The sequence below is a fragment of the Scomber japonicus genome, chromosome 5 (assembly GCF_027409825.1).
Source record: "Scomber japonicus isolate fScoJap1 chromosome 5, fScoJap1.pri, whole genome shotgun sequence".
Taxonomy (NCBI): domain Eukaryota; kingdom Metazoa; phylum Chordata; class Actinopteri; order Scombriformes; family Scombridae; genus Scomber; species Scomber japonicus.
This window is the reverse complement of record NC_070582.1, coordinates 11,660,920-11,681,648: the sequence shown is the minus strand read 5'-3', so window position 1 is coordinate 11,681,648 and position 20,729 is coordinate 11,660,920. Positions and strand designations below refer to the sequence as shown.

The following is a 20,729-nucleotide window of genomic DNA, read 5'->3' as shown; positions in this document are numbered from 1 at the left end:
CAGCAATATATTTATTCAATATCATGTTAAATAACAGAAAATGAGTAAAAAACCCTCCTGAACAAAATCGTAATGGTCTGATTTCAGATGTAACCCCCTTTTGTAATCGTCAACATTTTCATAAGTAACTGTAATTTAATAACACATTTTTTCTCAATAACTGTAACTGATTACAGTCACATTAATCCTGTAATTAAATCATGTAACGGTGTCACATGTAACTAGTGACTCCCCAACACTGATCATGACTGTATGCATGGCCTCAGCCTCTCCCATCAGCGTCTCTGTGATCGACTCTGCGGCCCGTCTCTGTGATCGGCTCTGCGGCCTGTTGCTGGACAGGCTGCTGCTGCATTTCCTCTCACACAGAGCTGCTGCCTGGACGGCGACACCCACAGACCTGTGAGCAGCAGATCAGGGATTCAATACAGCTATGTCCGAGGAGGTTGAAGGAACGAGGACGGCGGATGAACAGCAGGTACACTTTGATGTCCTGAACAGCAAATTGAACTAGTTACAGGTTAATTAGCGGCTGGTTAGCGCCGAAGCTAGTTAGCCACTAGCTACTGTAGGCTAATGTCGCCGAGGATGCTACCAAGTAATGAGCTAATTAGCTTCCGCAGTTTGTTGTTTCTACACAACCTAGAGCCAAGAGGGTAGCACAGTCATTAGTAAACAGAGAACATGATTTAGTTAATCTTGTTAATCATGTAGCTAATCGTGCTAAATTAAAGTGTAAGCCTAATGCTAATGTAGACACAGTTTCCCTCATGGCGCCGCCTGCATATTATGAGATTACTAAGCAGCCATAGCTAGCTATGTCTGCCTCTGCTGTCAAAATATATCAAGCAGAAGTATGTAGTTTATCACCAATGTTATATACACGTTGAAAAGCATTTATCATCCATCAAATAAGCTTGGTTGAACGTTTGACATCCATACACCCTGTTCTCTTTCATCAGGAAATGGAGGACAAAGTAATCAGTCCAGAGAAATCTGAGGAGGCCAAGCTGAAGGCCAGGTATCCTAACCTGGGGGCCAAACCTGGGGGCTCAGACCTGCTCAGGAAGAGGCTTCAGAAGGGGGTATGTTTCAGACTTACACCAGGCCAGCTACTTATTTAAACATATCTAATCTTACAGTATTCTCACTGTGTGCCTTCTTGTTTATCCAGCAAAAGTATTTTGATTCTGGTGACTACAACATGGCAAAGGCGAAAATGAAGAATAAACAGTTGCCATCAGCCCCGACAGAGAAGACCGAGATTACAGGGGGCCACATCCCAACACCTCAGGACCTCCCTCAAAGAAAGACTTCAATTGTGGCCAGCAAACTGGCTGGTTGATGGTTTTATGTTTACTGTTTTGTTACCATTCCAACTCCTAATTCATATCTACCTGCCTTTTACATTTCTGTTTTGTTTTTTCCCCCCTCCTTTGTATGTATTCTCTAAAAACAAGTTATGTACCAAGCCAAAAAACTGTCACCTGCAAGCACTGAATTATCAGTAAGTTAAATCCAACAAATAAGTAGATGAAAATGTTTCTGAAGAAAAAAGAAAAAAAAAAGACTGAATAGTGATTGATTGCTGTAATTAATATCATACATGGAAATATGAATGGATGTTAGTGCTATCCTGTTTTGGCATATTAGCATATTAATCAAGGTTTTCACTTTTAAGGATATATGCCTCCATACTAATGGCCTATCTAACATTTTGAGAAGAGCCTTTGCAGAGGATCTGTTCTCAGCCCTCAGTTACTAATGGTTACAAGGAGGCAAAATACTTTATGACTACAGACAGAGAAAATATAAGCAACGTTTGCATTGATGTTGTATGTGTGATGTAGAAGTGTGATTTTCAGATATGCCTTTTGAGTTTGAAACAGTTTTGAATGTTAACTTTAAGGACACTTACTCACATGGAGGCATTTCTGTTTAAATAGTGAAAAGTGAAGTAATCCTTGTTATTTTGTTTATTTTGTTTTGTTATCCTTTCTTTTTATCCCCTGTCCCTTCCTCTCTCTGTAAAGCTGTTTGATTCTGTGCTTTCAAAGTACTCAAGATTAGATCACATACACTTTGTAGCCAGTTGTATTTTAATTCATTTTAGTGACATTAGTTTGCAAACACTTGCTGCTGGTCTCCATCTCATCCTGACCTCTAAAATGGCCTTAAAAGTAATGAACCGTTGTTCCTCTTGAGCAATATTTGCTCTCTCAGTGAGAATCTTAGTTGTGAATCTTGCCTGAAATGTCTGTCACTGTTTGACTGGAATCATTTAAGATTTTATGGAAAGAACCTCCCGAGACATGTTTGGAGTGTGCATGTGCATATACTGTGCAGTCACACTGTGCCATTTGTTTTGTAAATAAAATAGTTTTGCATAATATCTTATTAGTACATTTATTTGATTGAATTGAATGTGTCCTTGCATTTATTTTCACACTTGAAGGTTATTTCAAGTTTGTCTTTTTTTTTTAAATAACCAGGTGCTCAAATAAACACTGAAGTTTTCCTCGCTGTTATCATTCCTCTTGATCTAACAGTGCATCCACACTGTTACTTTTTTATTTATATTTTTACAAAAATGCATTTAAAAGTTCTGAAGCTTATGAGGTTTCAGCAGTCTGAGTTAGTCATATCAAGTAGATATCTGCTACATTTACAGTCTTAGCCATCACATTTCCTCAGACAGTGTTTCCCTGTTGAGCTGTGGTGGAAGTATAGAAACAAAAAGAGGGACTTGAACAATAAAAATATCCATTTGGGCAGCAGAAGCTTTGTTTTAGCTTAAGATGCATTTTTAAATACATTTTTGCACAGAAGGAGGTTTTTAAATCACTTAAGTGCTTTAACTAATGCAACTTTAACCCACACCATGTTTCAAATTGATCATTTTAACCCAAAACCACGATGTTTCCCTCACCCTAACCTAAAAATCTAACCAGACATAAATTACAGCACTGTCACATCATAAAACAGACAAGAATGAAAAGTAACGTTATCATATAATCGAAGCCCATTTCCACCAAAAACCATGTAAGTCAATAAAAATGAGAAACTTTCTCAAAATAATTACTTAATATTTCTAAATAATAACTTCTCTCCAAATAATGACATCATAACTCAAACTATTGAGAGACTATCTAAAAATAATGACTTAGTGACTCAAAATGATGACTCAGTATCTCAAAACAATGAGAAACTATCTTAAAATGATGAGATACTAATAAGTCATAAGTCACAAGTCATTATTTTGAGATAGTTTCTCACTATTTTAAGTTACTAAGTCATTATTTTGATATAGTTTTATTATTGTAAGCTAGTTTCTCACTATTTTAAGTTCCTAAGTCATTATTTTGACATAGTTTCATTATGTTATGATAGTTTCTCACTATTTAAGTCATTATTTTGATATAGTTTTATTATTTTAAGCTAGTTTCTCACTATTTTAAGTTCCTAAGTCATTATTGTTTATACAGTTTCTCATTATTATGACTTACATACATTTTTTCCCATCACATTGGCGGAAATGGGCTTCAAAACCATCTGAACTTGACACCGGCATGTGGCAGCAGTGTTGACGACCTCCTCTTCCTCTTCTTCCTCCTCTTCCTCCTCCTTCTTCTTCTACTTCTTCTTCTTCTTCTTCTTCTTCTGTCACCATCACATCCTCGCCCGCTTTCTTCTTCTTCTCCTCCTCCTCCTCCACCACCACCTCCTCCTCCTCTTCCTCCTCCTCCTCCTCTTGTGGTAGAGATGATTTGAGCTAGTTGGCCGCTGGGAGGCACACTAGCCTCCCGACAGTAAAACGTGTCTCTGACTGACTGTGTGACTGACTGACTGACTGTGTGACTGACTGTTGAGGCGGCAGCAGTAGCAGTTGATCTGAACTCTCCTCCCAGCTACACGGAGTCCTGTTTGGAGACGAGCTCGGAAAAGTTGATGTTTTCCTTTTTCGGGGCGACTCGGGGCGAAATGTTTCAACCTCCTCTCTGCCGGCACAAAGAGTTATTGAGAGCTCAGTGATCTCACTGAAAGTCATGGCAGCCTCTGAACTTTACTCCAAGGTAAGTTCAAGTTAAATAAACTTTAAATTAACCGGCTCAACGGTTCACTCTGTTAGCTGTAACTTCAGCTGTCAAGAATATGTGATTTTACTTTCACCAGTCACTTACATGTGTTTTCTATGGAGCTTTCTTCTTTTTTTTCTTTTTTTTTAAGCTATATAAATGTTTTTTCCTTTCATTTTTATATGTCTGCCACTTAAAATACTCTGTATCCATCCACATTATACGCATGACTGCAGTCTGCTGACTTCATGTTAGCCATACTCTGCCATTTAACCAAGGTGGAAACATGTCACTGCTGGAAAGTTTTGTGAAGTTTTTACTGAACGTGTGGTTGGTTGGTTGGCTTTGACCCTGTTTCCTCTTCTGTCCTTGTCCATCAAGTATGCCCGTGTATGGCTCCCAGATGCAGCAGAAGTGTGGAAGTCAGCGGAGCTTATCAAAGATTACACTCCTGGTGACCAGACACTGTTTTTGCAGCTGGAAGATGGCACGGTGAGACAGGCAAAATACCCACATAGTCACACATACACACACACACATAGTGAGATAAGAGAGCACTGGGGTGGAAATGGATGTGTGGTGCTCTGTCAGAGAGCCATGCACACATTTCTGTGCAAGAACACTGGCTCATAAATCTCTATGTGTGCTGTAGGGATTATTCAAGGCAGCTGTGATGGTTGGTAAATGCACAAATATTCCCCATAAGAGACAAATACATTTTTTTTGGCTTGAGTGCCAAAGTAAACACAAGAAGTCTGTTTGATGTTCAAGGCTTAAAACATACATGGAGTGAGGCATAAACAGCAAGGTTAAAACATTTTTCAGTCAGTGCTCTTTATACCAGCAGCTGTTTCTACCTGTAGTTGTTATGTCGAGTTTGGGCATGCAGTAAAGGTGGGGAAATATGGCCCAAGTATAATCATGAGTGAACATGAACAAGTCAAGCATATTAGTTTCTAAGTAGCTTTGAAATTAAGTTCATTTGATATTACATTATTCCAATATTTTGTGTTTAATCATGTATTTTTGATTGATCTGTGTATTTGTGCACTGGTTGTCTGAAATGAAATCAACTACTGTGTCTACTAGCTAACTTGTTGTGTTTTATTTTGTAGGAGGTGAACTACAAAGTTGACCCAAAAACAAACAATCTTCCACCACTAAGAAACCCAAACATCCTGGTGGGGGAAAATGACCTCACAGCTCTCAGCTACCTCCATGAGCCAGCAGTCCTACATAACATCAGAGTGCGCTTCATTGACTCCAAGACAATTTACACATATTGTGGTAATGAACTTCATCTCCTTTGACTCACACTATCACTGTCACTGTGTAGACTTTGGAGCTCTGCTGACTGTGCGCTCTGACATAATCTAAATTATGCTGATAATTGTGGTACAGGCTGCTCTTAAAGGAACATGCACTAAATTGTATTATATTCATGTTGGATGAATACGTCTATAAAATAAGTTTATAATGTTTTTATACAGACTCATTAACCTTGTTTTTCCTTGTGATATTCAGGCATTGTCCTCGTCGCCGTCAATCCATATGAGAGCCTACCTATCTATGAAGCTGACATCATCAATGCCTACAGTGGGCAGAACATGGGAGACATGGACCCTCATATATTCGCAGTAGCAGAAGAAGCATACAAACAGATGGCCAGGTTTTAACACTTCTAAATATATTCCTTTTTACTTTTTAAAGCAAGTGAAATATTCACATCCTCTTATGCTGATACTGTTAACCGGTTTTAGCTTACACCTGATCTACATGTCATCATATCTTTGTTAACACAGAGATGAAAGAAACCAGTCCATAATAGTGAGTGGTGAGTCTGGAGCTGGTAAAACCGTCTCTGCTAAGTATGCTATGCGCTACTTCGCCACAGTCAGCTGCTCCTCTGGTGAGGCCAATGTTGAAGAGAGAGTCCTGGCCTCCAGTCCCATCATGGAGGTAACACACACACACACACACACACACACTGCAGGAAAATAAAATAAATGATAAAAAGAAGTTACTGAGAGCCTTTCTGTGTGTTTCATCTCTAGGCCCTTGGAAATGCCAAGACAACAAGGAATGACAACAGCAGTCGTTTTGGGAAGTACATCGAGATTGGGTTTGACAAGAAGCATTGCATAATTGGGGCTAATATGAGGACCTATCTGCTAGAAAAGTCTAGAGTTGTGTTTCAGGTAAAAATCATCTGGATGAATCGAACTTATTTAGGTGAAAACTTTCTGTGTCTGAATGTTCTTCTTCTTATCTCTGCCTTCTCGTGTTTCTGCCAGCAGTCAATTGATTTGAAATGCTGTCATGGGCATGCAACATGTCTATATCTTAGCAACCGATCAACAAGCGGCATAAACATCACACAGTTTAGCCTGCCTGGCCCTTGACTCAGAAAGTTGTCAACATATTGGGTTTTATTAAGCATGGTCAATGGTTTTTAAGATAAAATTGGATGATTTCAGTTTTAATCTGAGTTTAGCAATGTGTTTGCACTTCAGGCATGCATATAAAGTCCAAAGAGTTTTGCTGTACTTGTGACATTAACCTGGTTTCAATTTTATATCTGTCTATACTCTTTTAAGGCTCATGGAGAAAGGAACTATCACATATTCTACCAGCTGTGTGCATCTTCACATTTACCAGAGTTCAAAGCTTTCAAATTAGGTATGTGTGAGTTTAAAAAAAAATCCCTTTAGCAGGATTTGGAAAAATATGAATGAAAAATATGAATGTGATAAGCATAAAAATGTATTTGTTGTAAAAGCTTTTATAATAACACTGTTTTAAAACATTTGGAGTAGCAGTACCAGTTTTAGAAGGGGGTCTATGTTAGTACTTAGTAATAATTTATGTGTTTTAATGTTTGAAGGTTGCGCAGATGACTTCCACTTTACTAACCAGGGTCACAGCCCAGTCATAGAGAGAGTGGATGATGCCAAAGAAATGCACAGCACCAGGAGGGCTTTCTCACTGTTGGGTGAGTGTTAGTAACATAATTAATTACAGTACTGTACATATAAATTCTTAGTTTCTGAGTGATTTATTGTACTTTGTTTTGTTTTCATTGTAGGAATCGTTGAAAGTGTTCAAATGGCAATTTACCAAATTCTGGCGGCTATTCTGCATCTGAGCAATGTGGAGGTGAAAGACCAATCAACAGACAGAAGCAGCATCTCGGTAAATACTGATTAAGCCTGAACAAAACAAGGAAGCTCAGTATTTTGTCGTGTGTGTCTCTATTGAGGATGTGTGGATCGTTAACACTCAGCGTACTACATCATTATTGTTGATGTATTTTCAGCCAGACAACGCCCATTTGCTGGTGTTTTGTGAGTTGATGGGGGTCCCGTGTGAAGAAATGGCCCACTGGTTTTGTCACAGGAAGATCAAGACAACCACCGAAACCTATGTCAAGTCCGTCTCCAAGATGGATGCGGTCAATGGCCGAGATGCTCTAGCCAAACACATCTATGCCAGGATCTTCAGCTGGATCGTCGGCTGTATTAACAATGCGTTAAAATCTGCAGCGAAACAACGTTCATTCATTGGTGTGCTTGACATTTATGGGTATGTTTTTATCTTCCGGGTTTGTGGTTTTAACATTTAGTTTTAGATTGCCAGATGTGTCATTTTAATTAATATATATATTTTTCTTCAGGTTTGAAACATTTGACATCAACAGCTTCGAACAGTTTTGCATCAATTATGCCAACGAGAAGCTTCAACAACAGTTCAACCTGGTTTGTGGATTTCCTCGCTCAACATGGTCATTTTCTAGTCAAAGTGTACACATAAATCATTTTCACCCATTTCTCCCTCCAGCATGTCTTCAAACTGGAGCAAGAGGAGTACATGAAAGAGCAGATACCGTGGACACTGATCGACTTCTACGATAACCAGCCGTGCATAAATCTGATCGAGGCCAAACTGGGTGTCCTTGACCTTCTGGATGAGGAGTGCAAAGTAAAATACTGTTATTTTCACTTAAAGTCGGCTTCGTTCCATTGAAGGAATGTCCACTGTGCTATGTTTGGAGGTTATGAGTAAGGCCATGACTAACTGATATGTCAGCTCTTCTTCTTTTCCGTAGATGCCCAAAGGCTCTGATGACACATGGGCCCAGAAACTGTACAACACCCTCTTGAAGCAGAATGCACACTTTGAGAAACCCAGGTTATCAAACAGAGCCTTCATCATCAACCACTTTGCAGACAAGGTATAACATGTACAGTTGTATGTCTCATGCTGAGGTCAGTGGTTCGCGTGCCTCACAGTAAAGAGAGTTCACCACAGAAATGGACAGGGCTTTCTTAAGGGTTACAGTAGGTTAGAGGAATTGGACAATCTGAGAAGTCAAGTTTATATTGAGTGTTACTCACTGAAATGCACTGTGTGTAATCTTGATGATGCGTTTCCTTTCTCATAAAACATTTGCAAAGCAGTTTTTTTTAAATTCTGTTTTGTTTAAGCTTGCAGTCTTCTTCTTCTTCCCTGTCTGTGTTGGCACATTGTTGCATTTCTTGGAGAATTACAGCCACCTGTAGGTAACTGGAATATTATGAAACCATTGGACTGTGTTTCTCCCCACCTACTTGGACGTGTGTGTTGCATCTTTGTGTGCACATGCAAATAAAACAGGGATCAACACATACAAAAAATCTGCTCCATATCACTACTAGAGGTCAGAAAAGCTGTAACATACCTTTTTAAGTTGCCAGTATCTGTGAATGTGTTTGCCCTGTGACAGACTGGCCTTTACAGTGTATAACCCGCCTCTCACCAGTGTGTGCTGGGACAGGCTTCAGCCCCCCGCCCCAACCCTTCTACCCTTTTACAGAACAAACAGCGTGTGGAAAAATAGACGGATGGATGTATGACTCATGTTTTCTAATCCTGACTACTGTGAAATTGTAATTACTTTGTCTCAGAGTCAGAATCCTGTGCCTTCATCACAAATGTTTGATGATTTTATATATATAATAGAGCAGTACTAATCAGTCTACTTCAGACTCTGGATGATGTATATGACTTTTGCTCTTTTAGTCCAAGAACACTGTGTGACCTGGTCTTTTGTGCCTAGGTGGAGTATCAGTGTATGGGCTTCCTGGAGAAAAACAAGGACACAGTCAACGAGGAACAGATAAATGTGCTGAAAAACAGCAAGGTGAAATAATTTGTTTCCAGGTGTTAATTTGAAGTCCTTTCTAATTAGTCAGTCCTTTATAGATGTAAGACATGTACTCACTGGAATTCTAACCCTGTCAACATCCCTTCAACTAAAAGCATATGAGTATGAAGTATATTTTGTGTTGCAAGTGGCTGAACACATACACACCCTGGAATTGTTCAACCTTAACTATTGAAGGAAATACACCCATTTATGAATTTTTAGATTGAAAACACTGCCATCTGCTGTTCAATTACAAGCTTGTTTTTTCTGTTGATTTGATGTCTGAAAATGTATCTTTTCAGTTTGATTTGCTGCTGAAGCTGTTTGAAGAAGATGAGAAGGCACCAAGTTCCACAAACAAGCCCACTAACACTGGAAGGCCTGGTCAGAGGGATAATAAGAAGACTGTTGGACTACAGGTGAGGCCATATAGAGGAGGAGGTCACTTGGCATTTAGTTGGTATATGATAGTTTGATAGTTGCTGTTTCAGTTCTCATGATTTTGTCTGATGATCTTGTCAGTATTGGGTTTGGCTGGTAGATTTAGTTGCCACCAGAAATATATGTTTAGATCATTTCTAAGTGATTGTTATAGTAAGACAAAATGTGATTTTTAGATATTTAAACTGTGTCTTCATTAAGGATTCACTCGGTGTTGTCTCCTCACTCAGTTTCGACAGTCTCTACATTTGCTGATGGACACACTTAATGCGACTACTCCTCACTATGTACGCTGCATCAAGCCAAATGACCATAAGGAATCATTCACGTGAGCAGGATTATTTCACTTGTCTGTTTCAGATGATTATCTACAACATGCACAGACGAAAGAGTAGTATACTAATTAAAGTAATGCATGTCATCTTTTCTAAAGCCTGGACCCTGTGAGAGCGGTGCAGCAGCTACGAGCATGTGGCATCCTCGAAACAATCCGAATCTCAGCAGCAGGCTTCCCATCTAGGTAGCATATCAACAGCAACACCTGGTACAGAGCATATGACCATGGGCATTTTATACATACAACTGTATGTGTGCAATATATAGACTTATATAAATGTGTGTTTTTAATACGAATATTACAGGTGGACCTATCCGGAATTCTTTAGTCGTTACCGGGTCCTTATGAAGCAAAAGGATATACTTCCTGATAGAAAACAGACCTGCAAGAAACTCCTGGAAAAACTCATCGAGGTTTGTTTAATAATTATTGAAGAGTTCCTGTGTAAATATGTGCAACTTCCACAGACCCCCTAAAATACATGATAAGTTACATGTGCTTTACTGTGTTTTGTTCTTAGGACCAGGATAAGTATCAGTTTGGCAAAAACAAGATCTTCTTCAGAGCTGGGCAGGTGGCTTACTTGGAGAAGCTGCGCTCAGACAAACTGCGAATGGCATGTGTCCGCATCCAGAAAACGATCCGCTGCTGGCTGGCACGCAAGAAGTACCTGAGGATGAAGGAATCTGCCATTACCATACAGAGATACGTGCGAGGTCACCAGGCACGCTGGTGAGTAGAACAGTGCAGCAACAGCAGAATGAGAATTTGATATAGAGATTTTTGCAGCATATTCTAACATGGTTTTTTCCATGTCTGTCAGTTATGTTAACTTCCTGCGAAGAACCAGAGCAGCTGTTGTCATTCAGAGGAACGTGCGCATGTGGACGACCAGGAGACGTTACCAACAGCAGCGCTCTGCAGCTATCAAGATTCAGTGCTACTTGAGGGCCTACATTGCTAAAACACAGTACTATAAGGTAATGTCATGCTTGTTGAAAATGTGAAAGCCTGGAGAATTGTGATTAAACACTTAACACTTCAAAGTCTCCTTAACTGTAGTCAGATTATATTTTACTGACTTAATTTCAGATCATTTTAGCTTTCCTGTTTTGTATATCTGAGTTTGTTTACTGGAGTCTTGAGGGGTTTTCAATGTGGTGGAGCATAATAGTTGAATATTACAATAGGCAAACTTAGATTTAATAGGTGGCACAAAAAAAACAAGAATGCCAGTTGAGCATAATGTGGAAAGGTTCTCGGCTCTAAGGAAGCCCAGATGTGCCAGGTTCCTGTAATAACATTGTTGAGGGAGTAAAGCCTTGAACGCAGGATTGTTTTTCAGTGTCTGAACCTTGTTTGATGTAATCATTTATCACTGATTCACATGAATAGAGACTGACAACATTCATATAAAGGTTGCTGACGACTCCGCCTTGAAATGTGGTTTGGAAATTATAAAGTACGGACAGTTTCAGTAGGAATTTCATTGCTAGGCAACGGCTTGGGCCCTTTTTACTTCCTGTAAGCTGATGTCATTCACACACTGCAATAAGAAATTAACTGGAACATACTTGGTTTATGTTTGAACGTGTGAAATGGCAATGCAAGGCTGAGGCACACAGTGTTAATGCAATTTATTGTATAAAAATGCATTAACACTTTTAATGTGCAAGTAATCTTGTTAAAGAAAGAATCCTGTATTTTGTACATAGTGCCACAGGATTTTCAACACTTATTGCTGCTTCACATAACAGTTTGATATAACATATATCTGTTCTTGTTTACACAGTTGATGTATGAACAGAAGGCTGTGGTCATCCAGAAGTGGGTAAAAGGCTGGCTAGCCCGGCAGCGTTACAGACGAACCCTGGCAGACATTGTCCTGCTACAGAGTTATGTACGTCGCATGGTGGCCAAGAAGCAATTAAAGAAGCTGAAAGTGGAAGCACGCTCTGTGGAGCACTTTAAGAAACTCAACATTGGCATGGAGAACAAGATTATGCAGTTGCAACACAAGATAAATGAGCAGGTGAGTATAATGTGAGTCGATATGGACATCTGGTGCTGTCTGTGTCAGATACTTGTTTACTCTGTAATTGACCGTAACAAAAAATGCTGCTGATGAGAATTTGGGTCATTGGGAGTCGTCATATCACATGCACGGCATGCGTGTGTTTCTCCCCCTGCAGCATAAAGAAAACAGAGAGCTCAGTGAGAAGCTAAATGTTGTGGGGAGGACCCAATCTACTGAGAGAGACAGACTCAGCAAAGAGATGGAAAACCTACGTAGATCAGAGCAGGAGGCCAGAGTTAAAGTTGAGAGGCTCCCCTCGCTGCTGGAGAAGCTCTCCTTCCTTCAAAAGGAGCTTGAAAACACCCGCAAAGAGAAAGATGACCTGGAAGTCCAGGCAAAGGTCTACATGGAGGAGACATATCAGGTTGGTCTACTCCACTTCATCTAAATTTAACCAACTTTACTGGCTGACAAGATCAACAGTAATTTCCTTGTTATATATTGTACTCCACACCAACATGTTTTTTCCCACAGTGGGCCATACAGGAAAGAAATGTGCAGTTTCCCAAGTTTTTGTTAATAGTCTGCTCATCCTTCATTGCTTAAAGTTTCATACATTTGTTGTTTTGTTTGTTTGTTTGTTTTTTATAATCCCAGACATTCATGTTGGGTCTGCATTTGCTACTACTGTTGTGTGATGCCACCCTTTTCTGTTTCTTCAAGCTACATGTTCATTTGTTTTATGACGGAGAAAAAAATGTTTGCCTGAAACGTTCAGGAAAAAGTGGAGCAGTCCTATATTTCATTCATGTCTTCACAAATCAACCGTGGTGGTCTATGTTGGACAAAAATACCAAACTTTGTAAAACTGGAACTTTTTGCTCTGCTTTTGTTTTTAAAGCCTGGCTGCTATCATGAATAGGAATAATGCCTATAATTTTCTTTGTCTCACATTTAGGTGGTTGAGGAGCTCAATATGAAAAACAGCTTGTTAAACAACGAGAAAGATGAACTCAACAAGCTGATCATGGAACAAACCCAACAGTTAACAGGTACTGAGCAGTTCACCTCAAACCTCCACTGTCCTCCAGTAATGGATACACATAAAACAAACTAAACAATATTGTTGCTTTCAGAGACTAAAACCCAAAACATGGAAAACGCCAAACAGCTGGAGAAAGACTTAACTGAAGAACGCTCCCGCTACCAAAGTCTGCTCAGTGAGCACCTGCATCTGGAGGAGCGGCACAGAGATCTGAAGGAGGAGATGAATGTCAGCATTGTGAGGAAACCTTCATTTTTGTTACTGTAATTACAGCTTTACATGTCATGTGTTATGAGTTTCAAGATACTGTCACAAACCACAATCACTTAAACAGTGGAGTTCAGTAGTTGTACAGTTGACTTTTTACATTATACATTTTATGGAGTGTGACATCTTATATCCTGTGTACAAATTACATGCACAAACAAGAAATGTCTTGTTTATGCAACATGATTTGGTGTGATTCAATCTGTAACATATTTTGCTCCCCACAGAGTTCAAGCAAACCTAGTCACCGTAGGACTGACTCCAACTACAGCAGTAACTCATCTGAATTCAGTCAGAGTTTAGGCTCTACTGATGGAGAGGAAGGCTCTATACAAACAGAGGTAATGTACAACACGTGGTGCATAATCACGATTGTTTTTAAGTAACGTTCCACCCAAAATCTTTTTGAGTTTTTTTTTTTTTTTTTTTTTTTTGAGTAAAATCCTCACCTGGTGTAGACTTGAAGGTGGCTGTAAAATATTAGTGTATTCATTATTATCTACACATGCTTTACATGTGTAGATAATAATGAATTGCAGCTGTCTGGTGTGGACACAGTGAGTTACAAGATATTTCAAAGTTGACATTATTTGTTTCCAGTGTTCATAGTTTTGTTAAAAAAAATATGACCAAAGGCACTGGCTTTATGTTGTGCTGCTCTCCCCAGAGCACTGAAGCTTGTGTTTGATCAGATCAGGTTAAACCACAAAAACTAGCCGCTTGACTGAGGGGAAAGTCACAATGTTGACATGCTTCTTATGAAAAGATTTCCATGAACCGTGACATTAGATTTCACCTGAACTGACATTATTTGATATTTGGGTTGCAGTTGAGACAGGTACCTGATTTACTACAGTAAACATCTTCTTGTTTGTGTTGATATTTGTGTTGTAACACTTGTCGGGAATGTTTTTTTGAACAGCTGTGGGAAGATAACTGGACTTGTCCATGATATAATCCCATTAGTGCAGCATTCTAGTTAGACTGTGAAGAGACTCATCAGCCAATGATTGCTGTGTTTTGTTAGGATGAGACCCAGCCCCCAGTGGACCTGCCAGTCCTTCTGAAGTTTCAGAGAAGAGTGAAGGATCTGGAGCAGGAAAACCAGTCACTATGGCAGCAGCTGGATACCAAAGAAGAAGCCCAACAAGAAAAAGCAAAAGTATGCACTGAAACACTGGTTTTGTTACTTTAAGAAATATCAGTTTTGGAACAATTACAGACCTATAAGTTATGTTTTGGTTGATATTTGTGGTTGTATGGTTGACATTTACACAATGTGTATATTTGTCAAAAAAGGAAGTAGAGGAGCAGAGAAGTGTTGGCAGAGCAGAACTGGACTTGGAAACACTTAAGGTATGACTTAGTCAGGTACATAAAATGGGATCCAGTAATAATTTTTAACTTTTTAAATAAGAAAAACAGAAAAACTATTACCAATATCCCAAAAGGACAGCGTCCGCAAGGAGTCATCCCATTATTATAACGTATAAGTGATAATTTGCTGTTGTATTTAAATCTTTCAATAATAATTCATTTGTTGAAGTTGTATTTTTTTAATTCAATTTAGCGGCAAGAACTGGAGTCAGAGAACAAAAGGTTGAAGCAGGATCTAAATGTTCTGCGGAAGTCTCTGACCAATGAGAATAGCGCTTTGATGCCCCCTGCCCCTGGCACGATGCCCTACGACATACTGGTGGATCAACTTACCTCTTCCAATGAGGAGCTGGACATGCGGAAAGAAGAAGTGCTGCTTCTTAGATCACATATAGTCCGTCAAGAGGCTCTTAAACATAAGGTGACTGTAAATTACATTTGTTATTTTATTTTAGGATTATTTAAATCTTTGCTATTTTTTATTTGACGTTATGAATATTTTACCTAAAAATCATGTATGCCTTTTTAAATTGACACCTCTAGGACTCTGCATTGGGAGAAGGTGTGAAATTAGACCTGAGTGACATCCCCTCGTATCAAGATGTCAACAGGTGAGACCACGTGGCTCCCAGTCTTGCTTAATCCATCAGCAGGCACAGTTAAGTGTTATTTACAATGATGTTGTTACTTAGGTCAACTCCCATCCACACACTGAATGAAGATGGAGAGCTGTGGCTGGCTTATGAAGGTTTGAAGGAAACCAACAGGTAATGAAGTAATAACGTGTCACTGATTAGTGCATTCGAGCAAGTTCATGCCATATGGAAATGAATGCTGTCCTGTTGTCGTTCAGGCTTCTTGAGTGCCAGATGCAGGAGCAGGAATCTTTACACAATGAGAAGTATAAGAAGCTGCTGCAGGAGGTGAACAAGCTGAAAGAAGAAAAGGAGCAGCAGCAGAAGTTGTTGTCCCAGAGTCTCCTCCTGCCTGAAGATGCACGCGTTGAGATCATCCTGAAGCATGAGATCACTCGGCTCACCAATGAGAACCTGGTGGGTCGGCTCACTTGCTGTCCAGATCTGTCACTCTGCCTCTTATCAGTTACTATGACTATGACTAGTTTCACAATGCAGACCTCCCTTAAAATAAATAGATGACTGTTTAGCATTGGTTCTGAAATTCTCATTATTTTCTATATGTAATTTATTGTAACTTAAGGAGATATTGTGGTATTGCAAAGAATGACATATAAGCATTTTTACATTGATATAAAGAGTAAGAGTAAGGAAAGTGCTTATTTAGAAGTTTATTAAATTTAGTGTGAACTGGACAGAAATATCTATCATATTGGCTTTTTAGTACTTACTTAAACATTGTGCTGAATATGAAAGTTTTGTTTTTCTTCACACTTACCTCATATATCTGCATCATTTTAGGAACACATGGAGCATCAGGAGAAACAAGACAAAACGATACGCAAGTTGAAGAAACAACTTAAAGTGTACATGAAAAAAGTAGAAGATTATGAAGGTAATCACACAGCATTGCCAGTATTCATACAGTGTATTTCCTCTAATGAAATACCACAACATTAATCCTGTAAATCCTTCTATTGTTTCCTTGCTATGTTTAGCGAGCACTCAGCAAAAGGATAAAGACTCCATGATGAACGCTCCTGTTAGAGCAGTGCACATTACCCGCAAGGAGAAGGAGTACCAGGGCATGTTGGAGTACAGGGAGGGAGACGAGAGCCGCCTGCTTAAGAGTCTGGTCATAGGTATGTCAAACCTGTTTTACACAAGCAAATCATTTTTAATTAAATATTTTTTGTCATCGATGGAGGACACACTATTTAAGTGTTTTTCTCTGTAATGTAATCTTCTCAGATCTGAAGTCCCGTGGTGTAGCAGTCAGCCTCATCCCTGGGCTTCCAGCATACATCATCTTCATGTGCCTACGATATGCTGACAGTGTTAACGATGATCAGAGAGTCAGCGCTCTGCTCAATTCCACCATCAGCAGCATTAAAGGGGTCATTAAGGTGCAGTACATTACACATGCAGTAGCTTAGATCTGAGTCAATAAAGTGATTAATATGTTTTTAATGTGTTTTTGTGATGTTTTAATAGAGGAGAGGAGATGATTTTGAAGTGGTTTCTTTCTGGCTGTCCAACACATGCCGGTTGCTGAACTGTCTGAAGCAGTACAGTGGAGATGAGGTAAGCATGAGATTGTTTAGATGCCAGAGTCAAGTTTACAGCTGTTCATGACCGCTTTATTAACTTTGGATGTCTGCACTACCTCTATACAGGTGTTCATCACGCACAACACTGTCAAGCAGAATGAGCACTGCCTGGCCAACTTTGAACTGTCAGAGTATCAGCAAGTTTTTGGTGATCTGTCCATCCAAATCTACCGCCAGCTCATCAAATGTATAGAGGACGCCCTGATGCCTCTGATAGGTGAGGAGACATAATCTAACTATAAATAAATACACACACTATGTTCTTCAGAAGTCTGACCATTACCAGAACATGAAATGTTTTTCCTCTTTGTGTTTTACCTGTGTAGTTGCAAGCATGCTGGAGCATGAAGCAATCCAGGGCGTTCTGGGCTCTAAACCAACTGGCCTGAGGAAAAGAAGCTCCAGTTTCCCAGAGGAGGAGGCTGTTACAGTGGAAGTCCTCCTGCAGCGTCTTAGCCTTTTCCACACCACCATGGGTCAGCATGGGATGGACTCAGACCTCATCAAACAAGTGGTCAAACAGCAGTTTTACATCATCTGCGCTGTCACACTGAACCACCTGCTGCTGCGGAAAGACATGTGCTCCTGGAGTAAAGGCCTGCAGATCAGGTACAGCAGGGAACACCCGTCTACCTGTGGATATCATAGTTTTTGCTGTTCGATTAGAGGGAGGAATTTGTCTGTCGTTGCTTACATTAAGCAAGCCTCAGGCAATATGTCAGACTCCCATGGGTTTTATTTGTTACAAAACATACAGGAATAATGAGTGTTTACAGTGTCATAGCATTTAAAAAAAGGGTGTGTGTAATCAAATGTCTGAATTTCAAACTTTCACTGAACCTGCACAATGCACGACTGCAGAATCTGCATTTGTTAATACATGACCTACTCATACTGCAGATTAGTGGTATTGAAGAGGTGTAAAAACTGAAATGAGCTCAAGACGAATCTGTTTATAGATGTTCTGAACAAATACCCTGGCGGAATAGAAAAGGCTGAGACATATGGGGATACAAATGCACACTCTTATACTTTTGGTTGTTTATCAGAGGAGGTTCATGAGGTTTCACTAACGTGCAATTACAAAAGGTGAGGGGAAGTGGTTGTGTGAAGAATGAACAAGAGAACTTGAGCGAGAAGTTTAAATTTTGCTTAGCGTCTCACCACTGCAAACCTGGCCACTTCCTGTGTGAGGTGAACGTGCTTGTCGGAGTGTCAGTTTCAGAAAGTTAGAAAAACGCTTCAGACCATTTGACATTCTAAAAAGCAGACAGAGGCCTTAAGATTTTGGCCTGATGGAGGGGTCTACAATAAAACCTCAAAACAGACTTTTTTTTATCTGAGTTGTAAAACTAAAATTATTTTCCCATCAGGCCGTTAAGTGGTGTCTGTGTGATATTAACAAGTACAGGAAGACAATATTTTCTGCTGACCCATTCTAAATGATTGAGTCCAGTGATGAATCATCATGTCTTTTTAGTTTTGAATCTCAACCACTTTCACTTTTTATCTGCAGATTCAAAGCTCTGACACACTTAAAACATTCATTGCTTCACAGACATTAACATTGGTGATTTTTTTTTTGTCATTAAAAAACATTAACTTTAGGGTGATAGGCAGTATATTATTACTATCTGATTTAATCTGATTCATTTTCCCGATGCCTGGGTCTGCAGGTACAATGTTTGGCAGTTGGAGGAGTGGCTGACGGAGAGAGACCTGGCAGACTGCGGTGCCAAGGAGACTCTGGAGCCTCTCATACAGGCCGCACAGCTTCTGCAGATCAAGAAGAAGACTGAAGCAGACGCCAAAGCTATCTGCACCATGTGCACTGCCCTCACCACAGCACAGGTCCGTCATCAGCGGACGTTCAGCCTTCTTTATCTGGAGACATAATATTTTTCTCTGCCTTGAACACTTCTTTGTTTTTTTCTTCCTCCCAGATTTTAAAAGTGTTGACCTTGTACACCCCAGTGATTGAATTTGAAGAGCGAGTGACAACCAGCTTCATCGAAACCATGAAAGTGAGTTATTAAACTGTGGCTTATGATGCTTCTACAGTAAACTCAGCCAAGCTATCAACTTTTTACTCTTTTTTTTTTTCATATTTCAGACCCTTTTGAAAGACAGAGTTGAGTCATCCACGCTGATGATGGATGCCAAGAAGATCTTCTCTGTCATGCTTCCCTTCACATCCTCCGCTGTGGCTTTGGAGACCATCCAGATCCCTGCTAGCCTTAATCTGAGCTTCCTGACTCGCATCTAGACCAACTTTCAAAACTCACACCTTGTTCTCTGACTTCAGTTTACCAGAGTAGAAACACCAAAGTTTGTATCTAATGTTTCATGATAGGTGAATATTGTAATTCTACAACAGAATAAGGAAATGTCGTTTACATGCATCTGTATTTTTAACACTGTAAGCCAAAGAGTAATAACTTAATGAGCAGTGAATATGCAAAAACAGTCTTTCAAAGGTAATTTCTTGCTACACCAAATGTATGTATCACTTCAACATGTGCAGATAGATAGATTGGTAGTTTTCCTGCAGTCTTAATAACAACATGATATATAAACATACTCTGATGACTTGTGTCAGGGGGCATGGTTTTTAAAAATGGATGACCAGGAGCACACTGCACATTAACTGCTGAAAATGTGTTGTGATGAAATTTGGGAGGACTGTTTTATTTCTGTAACGACTAATCTATCAGGTGAAGGTATTTATGTCAGGATGAAGGTGAACGAAACCAAATTATTATTATTATTATTATTATTATTAATGATGTATTTAACCAGTCTTAATATTGTCGGTCATAATAAAGGCTGGCTTTTCAGTAAGATGGCGTGAAGTTCTTAATATTTCTGCACAAAGGAAAGAAAATGTGGATTATTTCATTTGCACTTTGTATTTCTCTTTTGAGGCTGATACACTCACTGCTCTATCCTCCAAAGGCAGTTATGTAATGAAGTGAGTGTACTCTGATTCTCATTTATTCAGGAGTCCTTGACATTGAGAGGTGTTGATTACGAATCCAAGTCATGGACTGATGTAACTCATTTTTCCCCCTCACTTCTTTAATATGAATTTACAGTATGTCCCGGCCATCCTCCTACATGCAGCATAGCACAGGTAGGAGGAAGATTAAATTCCTCCGTCTCTCTTTTTTTTATTGATTTTCTTCATTATTACTGTGTATATGAAAATGGCTAAAATTCACAAATGATTAACCTCTTGGTTTAAAGTTTTTCAGCTGTGTGCCCAAGGAATGTAGGGGTGTGTTTCCTCTTATTATAATTTATCAGGCCAGTTTTGCCAGTGTTTCCCACTTTTGCTCAAGTGGGTCATATAAGTTTAGGATGCTGAAATCTTTGTCATCTAACTCTTGCGGTGAAGCAGTGGCTTAAAATGCGTTCACATATGGTTTAAACTCGTATCCGGTTTCTTTTGTTGACTGAATCCTTGTTCAAACGAGCACACCCACCCTGTCACAAGACAGAGGGGCGGAGTCAGCAGTCAAAGTCCGCAACAGGTGAGCGGCACGCGCGCACACGACAATCCAACCAGGAAGAGACAAAAACCAACCTGCGGGATGAGTGTGAGGGCCTTCAGAATAAAACCAGGACGTCCTTTAGGCATTCAGATGCTTTGAAATCAACGGGCTATTATTGTAATGAAATAACTAGTTAATTACTAAATACTGTAATGAGCATGTGAATCATGAGACATTCAGCCAAG

At 39.6% G+C, this 20,729-nt stretch overlaps 2 protein-coding genes across 2 annotated transcripts; both read left to right on the top strand.

Annotated features, from left to right (window-relative positions):
* Positions 1 to 342: 342 nt before the first annotated feature.
* On the top strand, positions 343 to 2,392 carry arpp19b (cAMP-regulated phosphoprotein 19b). Its single transcript, XM_053319720.1, has 3 exons — positions 343 to 478; positions 963 to 1,085; positions 1,175 to 2,392. Exons 1-3 carry the CDS (start codon positions 434 to 436, stop codon positions 1,343 to 1,345), a joined length of 339 nt encoding a protein of 112 aa, XP_053175695.1. The 5' UTR covers positions 343 to 433; the 3' UTR covers positions 1,346 to 2,392.
* A 1,654-nt stretch (positions 2,393 to 4,046) lies between these two features.
* On the top strand, positions 4,047 to 19,821 carry LOC128359233 (unconventional myosin-Va-like). The gene is made up of 40 exons (XM_053319686.1): positions 4,047 to 4,073; positions 4,458 to 4,568; positions 5,192 to 5,363; positions 5,601 to 5,745; positions 5,879 to 6,035; positions 6,131 to 6,274; positions 6,674 to 6,755; positions 6,961 to 7,068; positions 7,162 to 7,268; positions 7,393 to 7,658; positions 7,750 to 7,831; positions 7,914 to 8,054; positions 8,182 to 8,307; positions 9,172 to 9,255; positions 9,564 to 9,680; positions 9,933 to 10,030; positions 10,136 to 10,222; positions 10,344 to 10,452; positions 10,560 to 10,771; positions 10,863 to 11,019; positions 11,832 to 12,071; positions 12,232 to 12,480; positions 13,015 to 13,108; positions 13,193 to 13,338; positions 13,596 to 13,709; positions 14,396 to 14,530; positions 14,668 to 14,724; positions 14,939 to 15,166; positions 15,289 to 15,356; positions 15,438 to 15,512; positions 15,599 to 15,797; positions 16,182 to 16,275; positions 16,379 to 16,522; positions 16,632 to 16,786; positions 16,875 to 16,964; positions 17,057 to 17,207; positions 17,317 to 17,599; positions 18,667 to 18,841; positions 18,934 to 19,014; positions 19,104 to 19,821. The coding sequence occupies exons 1-40, from the start codon at positions 4,047 to 4,049 to the stop codon at positions 19,254 to 19,256; spliced, it is 5,463 nt and encodes a 1,820-aa protein (XP_053175661.1). The 3' UTR covers positions 19,257 to 19,821.
* Positions 19,822 to 20,729: the final 908 nt, after the last annotated feature.